The sequence below is a fragment of the Acartia tonsa genome, chromosome 15 (genome assembly GCF_053477335.1).
Source record: "Acartia tonsa isolate MP-2025a chromosome 15, ASM5347733v1, whole genome shotgun sequence".
NCBI lineage: Eukaryota > Metazoa > Arthropoda > Copepoda > Calanoida > Acartiidae > Acartia > Acartia tonsa.
The window spans coordinates 22,301,267-22,314,281 of record NC_137274.1 but is presented as its reverse complement, the minus strand read 5'-3'; the positions used below and the strand labels follow the sequence as shown (position 1 = coordinate 22,314,281).

At 35.6% G+C, this 13,015-nt stretch overlaps 1 protein-coding gene across 4 annotated transcripts in view; it reads left to right on the top strand.

The window, feature by feature from the left end:
• LOC145307606 (uncharacterized) overlaps positions 1-13,015 on the top strand; it is a 43,280-nt gene that overhangs the window by 30,044 nt on the left and 221 nt on the right. For 3 of the 4 annotated variants that reach the window (XM_080150063.1, XM_080150062.1, XM_080150061.1), the window contains 5 exons: positions 5,786-5,861; positions 6,666-6,744; positions 8,015-8,527; positions 9,125-9,176; positions 12,885-12,975. In XM_080150063.1, coding sequence (XP_080006189.1) covers positions 5,786-5,861; positions 6,666-6,744; positions 8,015-8,527; positions 9,125-9,176; positions 12,885-12,958 — 794 coding nt within the window. In that variant the 3' untranslated portion in view covers positions 12,959-12,975. Of the gene's footprint in view, positions 1-5,785; positions 5,862-6,665; positions 6,745-8,014; positions 8,528-9,124; positions 9,177-12,884; positions 12,976-13,015 lie in introns of those variants that run through there. The other variant, XM_080150064.1, reaches the window with a different exon arrangement.

The following is a 13,015-nucleotide window of genomic DNA, read 5'->3' as shown; positions in this document are numbered from 1 at the left end:
AGTCCCCAAAGCTTTATAATAACGTTTTATTATCCATTGGTTTAGCAACTTTAGGGGCTTTTACTGAATTTTAATTGTTTGTTTTTTTTCAAATGTTGAGTGTCCAAACGTTTAAACCACTAATTGTAATCTACTGAAAGGGTAATTTTGTGTATCATCGTTGGGTAAGTTCATCAATTTATCGGCCATTAACTTATCCCTTTAGATCCCTGGATTTGTTGACATTAATAACTATAAACAAGGAAACATGTTAATAACATTTTGTAAAATAATTTTCTATTTTTCTATAACCCATTTTACTGTACTTTTTCATTAAAAAATTGACCTGTTATTGCTGCGCTACTTAGAGACAAAACAATCCTTGTTTTGAAAATAAAAGCAAATATATCACAAATCCCCCCAAAAGCACTGAAAACTTTAATCCAAAGGCCTTGCAATCAAAGGATTGATTGTCTGCAATAGGGCCTTTATCAGGAAGGAGGAGGACATTGGGCTGTTTATCACTCTAGTCCCCAAAGTTTTATAATAACATTTTCTTGTTTGTTTATTAAGTTGAGTGTCATAACTTTTCAACCAATAATTGTAATCTACAGAAGGGTAAGTTTGTGTATCATTATTGGTAATCATCAATTTATCTGCCATTCATTTATCCCTTTAGATCCCAAGGCCTTCATACATTTTTTAACAAATTTGCTTAAATCTTTTAGTTTCTTTACATGTTTGCTTATCTCTTTTAATTCTTTAGGACGTGCATATGGATTGGAATAGGTTTTAGTTTTATCAAATTGAGACATTTAGAATATTATTCATTTAATTTAAAAAGAATGGTAATTGATTAGAAGCAACAGTTTCGATTACATAGCTTAAATGAATATTCCTAGGCGTGTGCATGGGGGGCCTCCCCCACACTCCACACTTTAAAGACTTTAAGCAATAAGAATAAGGGATTGTATCAAAAAATTGCATCAAGAACTATAAATATCACGATAAAATAATTAGTAAAAAAGGTTTTTTTAATTTGTCTTTTTGTGTAAAAATTGTTATAAAATGGGTCCGACCGCTTCTACAAAAATGCAGAAAAAAAATTTCAGCTAACGATGCCGCCATTGAAATCAACGGGATTCATTCACTGAGTGCCTTGGTTAAACATGTGTAAAGGTCTGATATGCGGCATCGTTAGCTGAAAAAAGATCAAACTATTTAAAGTTGAGAGTATCATTACAAAATAGTATAATTCCTGATTCTTTAAGGGGGAATGCTTTGACATCAATTTTTTCATAAGTTTTATAAGTAAACGTATAAAAACTAATTTTAAATCGAATAGTATATTCAATAAGCTTTCAAAAAAGGTATAACATATTACTGTAGCTCAATTTTTTGTAGATTGACAATAATTTAAAGTTTGCATATAAAATGTAATTTCAATAGTCAGGCTTTTATTACAAAATCCTAAATATCTAGGTAGGCTACTTCTCGAAGCTGTAAAATGATAAGTAATTGATATTTTCAACTCTAGCTTTGGGAATCCTTCTCAAATATGACAAAGATTAACCTAAAACTTTAAAATTGGTCAATATTCAAAAATGCATTTTTTGGAATCTTGGAGTTTTTGCATTGGCTGGGCACATAGTGAGTTGTTTAGTGGACCATTCATCCCCCCCATAAAAATTCTATAATCCTTATTGAGAAACTTCTTTCACCAATAAAAAAAAAATTTCATGCTCTCTTGTCATAGTACTTTTTGAAAGGTTCTGTGATTTATTTTATCCAGTTTAATGTTTATTTATTGCTCTATTTTTTCCTGATATTCATCCTTAATTTTCAAGCTTTGCTACTCAAGAGAAAGCGACACTAGAAAAAAATTATTCCCCCCCCCAAAAAAAAAAAAAATTATTTAATATTTGTTATTTTAATGCTCTCAGTTTGGGACTTCTTTTATGATGTGTGTGTTGCTGAGTTCATTACGCTAATTTTGTTCCTTTTGCTAATTGTGTTGGTTATGCAAATAGAGACATTAAACTGCACTTTAAATAATCTAGAGACACACTCTAAATCAGGGTTCGGAAGCCGCGCCTCAGCCGCGCATAAGCCTAAGTTTAAACTGTTTTTAACCTATTTTTGAATGGTGGGTCAAAAATATACTAGGACACCTATAGAATCAGACTGCAGAGCCCAAATTTGAATAAAGTCCCTAGTAAACTTTTTTTGGGGGATTTAAAAATTAATTTTTAGTGTTGCTGTAATCATTTTGACCGAAGCAAAAGCTTTTTTTTTACTTCGGGTAATATTGTGGCTTACAGAACATTTTTATATAATTCACTTTATATTGATACAATAAAAAAACATTACTTTGTTCATTGGAAATATTTTTTTTTTCCAAAACAATTAATTTCATTGAAAAATCTAACATTTACAATAAACAAATAATTCTGAAATCTAACCAATAAGAAGCCTTGTTTTATATAATTCTTTACAATTCAAAAGAGGGGTTTTCACAAAGTGACTTATTTCCAATGTAGTTAAATATTTTTTATTTAATTAAAATGAAAAGAATGAAAACCGTACACATAAAAGATACATACTTTTTAAAATTATTTTAAAAGATAAGTTTGAATAATCTTATTTTATAACACATTTGTATATGTGACAAAAATAAATTTGTTGTATTGCATAAACATTTGTTGTCATTTAACCCTTTACAGCCATTTTTTATGTTTTTAAAATAAGTGAGAGAACACAATCATGTTAATGTTAATTCGTTGATATATTATAAAGAATTAACTTTTTTAGTGAACTTTTATAGTAAAATCATAAGGCCTAATTTTACTCTATACCAGAATACAATATTTATGAAGCAAAACATTCTAAAAGCTACGAATTTTACCCAAATAAAAAAAGGCCTTTTGCTCGGATCAAAATGATCACGGCAACAGTAAAAATTAATATTTAAATCCCCCCAAAAAAGTTTATTGGGGACTTAATTCAAATTTAGGCTCTGCAGTCTCATTCTACTGGTGTCATAGTATATTTTTTATATACGTTTTAAAAATAGGTTAAAAACAGTTTAAAACCTGCTTGTGAGCAGAAAAAGAAATTTTTGAAAGAAGGATTGTTTACTAAAGAGACAGTTTTATACATCCAGCTAAATTTTATAGTGATAAAATGACGATTTCACTGAGGCTTACACGCGGCTTACGCGCGGCTTCCGATCCCTGCTCTAAATCAGCCAATAAGAAGCTATAATACAACCACCTCTTATTATTAGGGTTGGGCCGGATATTTTTTTGGCCGGATACCGTATATCCGGCTGATTTCAAATGCCGGATATCCGGTATCCGGCCGGATATCTGGCCAACGCCGGTATCCGGCAAATATCCGGTTATCCGGCCAAATTACCGGATATCCGGCCGGATAACCGGCCAAATTACTACATATTAAAGTATCCAAAAGGATATAGTCCCTTTCGTGGCAACGCACCTTAAGGGGCGATTCATTGTATTTTTAAAATTGCTTTTAATAGGTTATTTTAGGTTATATTTGGTTAGGTGATTGCCCCGCAGGGTTAGGCAATTGGCCCCGCAAGGTTAGAGTCCCCCGCGAGGGGCTAGAAATAGGGGGAAAGCTACTGTGAAAATACGAATAATCGCTCCTTAAGGGGCGTTGCCACGAAAGGGACTATACCCGCAAAAAAATTTCTTCATAAACTGTTTTTTTATATTATACTAGTGGCTGCGTCCCGAGTATCTAGGGATATTAGAAGGGACATGAAAGTGCAGAAAAATAACTTAAAACCTTACAACGACTTTTTTTAAAAATTAAACTGCCTAAAACCACCCTGGGACCTATAAGAAGCTTCACTCTAAAGGAGAACCATATCGGTTCAGCGGTTAGCAAGATCCTTCGCTACAGACAAATCAAGCTTACTACTTTATATGATAGGATAGAATTAAGGTTAAAACTTAAAAATTAGGTAACTATTAAATGATCTTTCTTCTTAGCAAATAAATCTAATTAGCTATTACTACCCTCAATCTGTAATATGTAACGGTTGGAGGATGGGCGGGGAGGTGGCGTTGAATGCCTGCCCCCCCCCCCCCCCTCTGTTTTTTTCTATCCCATTTTCTGTGTATAAAAGGTAGAGGGCTATAACTGAGTGACTTTCGAAATATGGGTATGACACATAACTGAGAGTTGAAATTTTTTTGATACCTCCTTCCTGGCGGGCACAGGATGCCAGCAAATCTGGTAAGGTCATTCAGGTAAAAAGTAAAAATATTTTTTTACTTAAACAAAGCATTTCATGTTTTCTAACACTAAAATATCCTATAGTCGTACATCCTTTGTTCAAGTCGATTTCAGGTTCCAGGTATAATCCTGCAAGTCCTGAACCTCCAGGTCTCCAGAAATCTTTTTAACGGTTCCTATGACCGCAAATTTTTACTTAAAGATTTCAAATTTTAAACTTAGGCTTTTTTATATATCTTTATGACATATTACAATTTCATAAAATCGATGCCGTTAACCTGCCAAACGTCGGTTTGCGGCTGGCAGCTGCCAAGTACTGCTGCCACCGCCAAAATTTATGTTTTGAGATTTCTAATATAATACTTACATAAACATAAACATATTCAGAAAAAATTGGTCTTCTAGCTTCAAAAATAAAAAAAATTACAGCCATTTAAGATTAAAAAAAACAGAGATTTTTTGTTGTAAAATATAAAAGATTATATTGCTGGATATCCAGCCGGATAGTTTCAATATCCGGTATCCGGCCGGATATTGAAAATGGCCGGATATCCGGCCACATCGGATATCCGGCCCAACCCTACTTATTATGTTATATTACTAGCGGCTACGCCCCTAGAGGCCTCTAGGGGCACTTGAGGACGAGATAGTTGAATTTTTATAAACCTTCCCGGGACCTATGAGAAGCTACCCTGTTAAGGAGAACCCGATCTGTTCAGCGGTTAGCGAGATCCTTCAGTACAAACATCCTGTTACTTTAGTATAAGGATTAGTGGACCATAACAACTATAAGGGTATTGGTTTACGGAACCACCGCCCTCCCAAGAGAATTCGCTGCTAGAAAACAATCATTTAATTTTAAAGTTTCTTATTATTTAAATTGAAGTTTATTACTGGTTAATAAGGGGAGTCATAGCTCAGTGGTAACCCACCGAGTTACTGTGGTGAGAGTTGAGTTCAAGTCCCCATGTGGCAACTCGAATTTCTCAGTTGCAATTCAATCACGCAACTTCCCCTTGGTTGTGTAAGAACTTAGAAGGGTAGTTTGGATACTCAATATTCAAGTACATAATATCAGTACAACCCTTACCCAAGATCCTCTTTTGAGAGCGTCATTCATTATGGTGACTTAATTTGGGACACCTGTGCCATACTTGGTGAGGATGAGTAGAGTAGAGTAGAGTAGAGTAGGTCCCTTGAGAAAGCAGGTCAAGTACTTGAGCTGGCCCTGGTGCTAGCATACAAAAGTGTCTCGACCTACTCCATGACTACTTAGGTCTAAACACTAAGAAACTATGGCTACACACACACACACATGCGCGCTAGCATGCAAAAGTGTCTCGTCCTACTCCATTACTACTTAGGTCTAAACACTAAGAAACTATGGCTACACACACACGCTAGCATGCTTAAAGTGTCTCGCCCTACTCCATGACTACTTAGGTCCAAACACTAAGAAACTATGGCTACACACATACACACATTACTGGTTAACTGTAGCTGGGGCATCTGTATTATTCACCCTCTTATCTATGTTAAGGTGGATTAGTTGATCATAACAACCACAAGGGTATTTGTTTACGGAAAGCTCAGGAACTTGGAATATCACATGCAAGGTATCTATCTATCTTTTCATCTGTCTTTCTGTCTATCTTTTTTTCTGTGTGTGTCTATCTATCTATCTGTCTTTCTGTCTATCTATCTTTCTGTGTGTGTATCTATCCATCTGTCTTTCTGTCTATCTATCTTTCTGTGTGTGTCTATCTATCCATCTGTCTCCTCCGGCACCTCGGGGCTAAAAAAACTAGTTTTAATCTTATGATTGTACATTTCTATATTCGTAGAAAACTGGATATAATACACTCTATATCCGCGGAAAGCCGTTTATAATACGATACGAGAAATAACTATTACTGCTGAAATGTCTGCTGTGCAACCTTAATAGTTGTGGAAAAGCCTTGGCCCAAAACAGGCACAACTCATTACATCCATACAGAGGTTGTGCAATCAAAAGAGTTGGTTGTCTGTTGGGTACAACATAAACTAATTCCCCAGGAAAAGGAAAAGGAGAGATTTGGCTCCCCATCTTAGTAGTAGTACTTATTATTTGTTTTAAGACATGACGTTAGGGTGTCAATTGTCATGGACAGCAGCCTCGCCCATGTGTATCTGTCTACATATGCACATATTTTAAGTAGGGTTGGGCCGGATACTTTTTTGGCCGGATACCGTATAACCGGATGATTTCTAATGCTGGATATCTGGTTCCGGGCGGATATCTGGCCAACGTTAGATATCCGGATATCCGGCCGGATAACAGGATATCCGGCGTCAAAAATCAGCCGGATTTCATTTAACCGGATAGTTTTAATATCCGGTATTGAAAATGACCGGATATCCGGCCCAATCCTAATTTTTAGGTTGCCCATAGACAAGTATGTGTGTATGAAGACTCGGCATATCCTGGCTGTCAATCATGTCTATGAAATTATGGTCCAGGTATGTTTTTGTTATTATAATTCTGCTAGCAGCTAAGCCCCTAGAGGCCTCTAGTGGCACTTTAAATGTTTGTTTTTTCATTTCAAATATCTAATTTGAGAAATGATGTCTATGTTGCATTGAAGTTACATTGCTACAGAAATCGAGAATATTTTTTTTAAATCGATTTTTTGTGATTTCTCTTGGGGATGTGGTGGTACCCTCCCTCAAAATAGTTATAAACCTTCTTGGGACCTATGAGAAGCTTCCCTGTTAGCAAGATCCTTCAGTATAGACAAACACACATCCTGTTACTTTATTTTAAGACCAAGTTAGATGTATACTGAATACTCTTTGTTATCTACACTAAAAAAAACTGCATTTTTACTAAATTTGAAATTTGATTGGTTGGTTCATTAGGTTAGTTATGTGTCTAAACATTTCAACAACTAATTGCAACCTACATAAGGGGTAATTATGTGCATCATCATGTACTGTAATTAAAGGGTGGTTTTTAATGCAACCATCTCGTAATCAATGTGTAAATGGCACTTAGATTTCGAATTTTGATCTGAAATTTTGCATGAGTAATCCTTGGTAGGTATATTTTTTTTTTTATTGAACAAAAATTGGAAAAGTAAAGGCTAAATGGCTGGCGGCTCAGCCGTTTAGCCATTTTTTTGGCTATTTTGGTAAATCCATCACGAAACCTATCTCCACATAATACTCTTTGGCCTTTGCCGCTCCATAACGTTTTCAAACGGTTCTAGCCGGTAGTTGCTAGTACTAGGATTCTAAAAATATTTTTTTATCATTTAACATGAACTAAAGCAAAAATATGTTTTAAAAAGTTGATTCCTACGCAATTTATGACAGATTTGCCCTAAAAATAAATTTACGAGATGGTTGCAATTAACCCCCCCCCCCTTATTCTATTGGTCTGATTTTTAGTATACTGTTTCCTTGAATAACAAAGTGCAATATTATAAGTTAAGCTTAATCTTCTGAGATTTACACCAATTTAATCGTCTTATCCCTTTAGATCCCTAGGTACCTACTTATGGAATCTATCAACCTTGTCTATTTAGTAGGGTTGAGCCGGATATCTGGCTAGCGTTCGATATCCGGCAAATTACCGGATATCCGGCGTCAAAATCAGCCGGATATCATGTAAGCGGATAGTTTTAATATCCGGTATCCGGCCGGATATTGAAAATTACCGGATATCCGGCCGGATAACCGGCCAGACTGGATATCCGGCCCAACCCTATTATCAACCTTGTCTATTTAGGTCACTCTTGGAAAGACGTGGAGGGAGGCGTTTTTTCATGTCATTCCGGGTAGGAAGGGAATTCAAGATGTTTCTGAAGAAAGTCAAGGAAATTCTGTGGAAAATCAAGTTTGTTCTGAAGAAAGTCAAGGAAATTCTGCAGAAAATCAAGTTTGTTCTGAAGAAAGTCAAGGAAATTCTGTAGAAAATCAAGTTTGTTCTGAAGAAAGTCAAGGAAATTCTGTGGAAAATCAAGTTTGTTCTGAAGAAAGTCAAGGAAATTCTGTGGAAAATCAAGTTTGTTCTGAAGAAAGTCAAGGAAATTCTGCAGAAAATCAAGTTTGTTCTGAAGAAAGTCAAGGAAATTCTGTGGAAAATCAAGTTTGTTCTGAAGAAAGTCAAGGAAATTCTGTGGAAAATCAAGTTTGTTCTGAAAAAAGTCAAGCCAATTCTGTGGTAAATGGAGTTGTTTCTGAGGGAAATCAAGTTTGTTCGGAGGGAAATCAAGCAATATCTGAGGTTTGTATTAAAAAGGTGGGGGGGGGGGGCGGATGTGTCACTTTTTAAAACCAAAAGTAAAATACGCATGATCTCAGCCCATAAAAGAGTTACAGCTCTAAAATTGGGCACAGCTGTTGTTGTGGAGAACAATATGGAACTGTGAAGAAACGGCGGCGGAACCGCCGCTCCCGCTGAAAACCGCCGTTTCTCGTCGAATTTATTTTTGCCAAATCAGTTTTCAATCATCTGAGATAAACTTTTTTTTCTCATTCACGTGACACTTTTTTTTCAAAAAAAATGCTAGTGTAAAATCTTAAAAGTGTCAAGTGAAAATATAAGGGAAATTTTAATGACAAAAAAAAAGTTTATCTCAGATGATTGAGAACTGTCTAATTTGGCGAAAAAAAGGCAAAAATAAAACGGAGAAACGGCGATTTCTTCACAGTTCCATACTGTTCTTCACAAAAGCAACTGCAGTGCCAAATTTTAAATCTGTAACTCTTTTATGGGCTGAGATTTTGGTTTAAGAAAAGTGGCACATCCGCCTCCCCCCTTTGTATAATAGATGTCCAGTCCACCATCCATAGTTTTTGAGCTTCGCTACTTATGAATGTCGTCTTCCTTGTTTAGGCTATTAGCGGCGAGAAGAGGGAAGAAAAAATAGAACGAAACGTCAATGCAGGTAAACACAAAACCGTTAAATATCCGCAGGATTAGAACCGGTTCTCAGCCCCTACTATCCGCATAATGTCCGCGGAAAGCTGTCTATAATACGATGCTATAATAGTTATTTATATCGCATCGTATTATAAACAGCTTTCCGCGAATATAAAAATGTACAATTATACGATTACAACAAGTTTTGTGATCCCCAAGATTCCGAAGGCATGGGATACAAAAAACTGGTTTCAATATTAAAGTTGAACATCTTTATATTCGCAGAAAACTGGATATAATACGGTGCTAGACATAGTTTTTCAGTATTGCTGTGAACCGGTTCTAATCCACCGGATATCAATCGGTTTCGACGCCATACTGGAAATATATTTACATGGCTTTATCGGTGAGGAGGAGTCGGAAGGGATAAGACAATGGACGATAAATTGATGTACATCCCCAATGATGATACACAAAAAAGCTCTTCTGTTGATTACAATTTGTTGTTGAAACATTTGGACAATCAACTTAAAGGGCGTGTAAGCTTTTCTCATCTTAGCATTTTCTAAGCACATTTCACTACACTGATCAACCAAAATCGTCCTATTAACAAAAATATCCAGGAATAATGCCTTGATTTTATGATATTTTGGGAGGGAAAAAGGAAAAAACAGGGAAAGTCTAAACGTTTTTGTTTTTATAATGTTTGTAGGGATATTTAACTTGTCATATATAGTTGAAACAATTTACTTACTGTTAATGATTTATTTTTTGATATAAAATTGCCAATTAGTTTTTTAATAATGTAGTAATAAGGTAATAAAGTTCTATTTTAAATTTGTATTATTGACAAAAAAATACCTCACTGTCTACAAAGGGTTGAATCTCAAAGGTTATTTAAAATAATAATATCCTTTTTTATTTTTTTGAACAATAAATAGCCCACTTAGGAGAATTAGTTTACACTTTTATCAGACTGTTTATAAAGAAATAGTGCACCTTTATTATTTACAAAGGGGGGGGGGGGGGGGGCGAAAGTGACACTTTTTGAAACCAAAACTAAAAGTCAAAGGAACTCAACTAAAAAAAAGAGTTACAGGTCTGACATTTTGCATGGCAGTTGCTTTATAGGGGTACAATATGGAACTGTGAAGAAACGGCGTCGCAAACGCCGAAAACCACCGAGAAAAGGCAAAAAAAATTTCGGCGGGAAACGGCGGTTTTCGGCGGTTGCGCCGCCGTTTCTTCACAGTTCCATATTGTACCCCTATAAAGCAACTGCCATGCAAAATCTCAGACCTGTAACTCTTTTTTTAGTTGAGTTCCTTTGTTGACTTTTAGTTTTGGTTTCAAAAAGTGTCACTTTCGCCCCCCCCCCCCTTTGTATTATTGACAAGAAAATACCTCACTGTCTACAAAGGGTTGAATCTCAAAGGTTTAAAATAATAATATCCTTTTTTATTTTGTTGAACAATAAATAGCCCACTAAGGAGAATTAGTTTACACTTTTATCAGACTGTTTATAAAGAAATAGTGCACCTTTATTATTTACAAAGGGGGGGGACGAAAGTGACACTTTTTGAAACCAAAACTAAAAGTAAACAAAGGAACTCAACAAAAAAAAGAGTTACAGGTCTGAGATTTTGCATGGCAGTTGCTTTATAGGGGTACAATTTGGAACTGTGAAGAAACGGCGGCGCAACCGCCGAAAACCGCCGTTTCCCGCCGAATTATTTTTGCCTTTTCTCGGCGGTTTTCGGCGGTTGCGCCGCCGTTTCTTCACAGTTCCATATTGTACCCCTTTAAAGCAACTGCCATGCAAAATCTCAGACCTGTAACTCTTTTTTTTAGTTGAGTTCCTTTGACTTTTAGTTTTGGTTTCAAAAAGTGTCACTTTCGCCCCCCCCCCCCCTTTGTAATTAAAGGTGGGCGAGAGATGGGCCAACTAAAGTGGCTGGATACTAATAAAAAAAAACCTGTTTCTAGCTTTGTTATTGTATTTGGTTTTCAATAAAAAATATTGCTTATTTTATCAATTTCTAAGTAACTATACATTTGTTTAAAGCAAGGATTATGTTAAAAGTCAGCTTAACTGTTAGGGAAAATCAAGAACTATGTCAAAAAGTTTAATTTTAGCTATAGTGGGAGAAAAAAGCAATTTAATGCACATTTATATAATTTCTTCCTTTCCTTGCACCTTATAAAAATTGGCGGAAAAAGCCGTTTTTTAAGTAAACAAGGGCCCGTTTTGCTCTAACTGTGAGATATTATGAATGAGATAATGTTAAGATTTGATATTAAGATGAGAAAATTTTTCGCTTACAGTCCCTTTAATAAACTACCTAATCAAAATTTTCTAAAGTCCCCAAAGTTATTAAGCCAACGAATAAGAAAACGTTATTATAAAACTTTGGGGACTACTAGTGTAATAAACAGCCCATTGTCCCCTCTCTCTGTAAATACCCACAGTCAAATGCTCTTATTAGGTCAAACTGTTCTTAATAAGACCATTAACACACTTCACGAAAAAAATTACCCCCTTCGTTATCCCCTAAATAAAGGGGAGAGAGAAATTTGGGTGAAGGAAACGAAGTTGCGGGTTTCGTCATATTTTCTTAGTAGCTTTTCTTCAATTTCTAGCCCCTGCCGGCGGCTCTAATCCTGCGGGGCAATCACCTAACCTAACCTAAAATAACCTTCAAAAGCTATTGTAAGAATACTTCGAAACCCGCAACTTCGTCTCCTTCACATGACCAAGAAATTTTAAGTATTGCCAAACACTAAAAAGAGAGGGGACAATGGGCTGTTTATTACACTAGTCCCCAAAGTTTTAAAATATTGTTTTCTTTTTTGTTGGCTTTACAACTTTGGGAACTTGTTATTATAAAACTTTGGGGGACTAGTGTAATAAACAGCCCATTGTCCCCTCTCTCTCTCCAAATACCCGAAGGTGTCATTTTTCTTCGCTTATTTTCCGTTAATTTGGGTGTAACCTAGGGTTGGGCCGGATACTTTTTTAGCCGGATACCGGATATCCGGCTGTTTTCTAATGCCGGTTCAGGCCGGACATCTGCCCGACATTTGATATCCGGCGAATTACCAGATATCCGGCCGGATATCCGGCTTCAAAAATCATCTGGATATCATGTAACCGGATAATTTTAATATCCAGTATCGAACCGGATATTAAAAATGACCGGATATCCGGCCCTACCATAGTGTAACCTTCTTAGTCAAATGCTATTATTAAGTCAAACTGTTCTTAATAATTTGACATTTGACTAAATTACACTAGTCCCCAAAGTTTTATAATAAAGATTTCTTATTCGTTGGCTTAACAACTTTGGGGACTTTAACTGAATTTTGATTGGTTGGTTTATTAAGTTTAGTATTCATACGTTTCAACCACTAATTGTATTGGGTTATCTCTATGATGCTAAGAATGTAGAGAGAGAGAGAGTGGACAATACGCTGTTTATTACACTAGTCCCCAAAGTTTTATAATAACGTTTTCTTTTTCGTTGGCTTAACATCTTTGGGGACTTTTACTGAATTTTGATTGGTTGGATCATTGAGTGTCTAATCGTTTCAACCAATGATTGTAACCTACAGAAGGGGTAACTTTGTTTGTCATCAATGGGCATGTACATCAATTTATCGGCCATTGTCTTATCCCTTTAGATTCCTGATGATCACTATTTTAAAAAATAACTATTTATTCCATTTTATTTAGGAGATATTAAATTGTCTACCCAAAATGGTGAAGATAGCCAGAATGCTGAAAAAAGAGAGCTAGCCGACCTGTGATAGAATAGTTATTTCTCGTATCATATTATAAACATCTTTCCGCGGATATAAAATTTA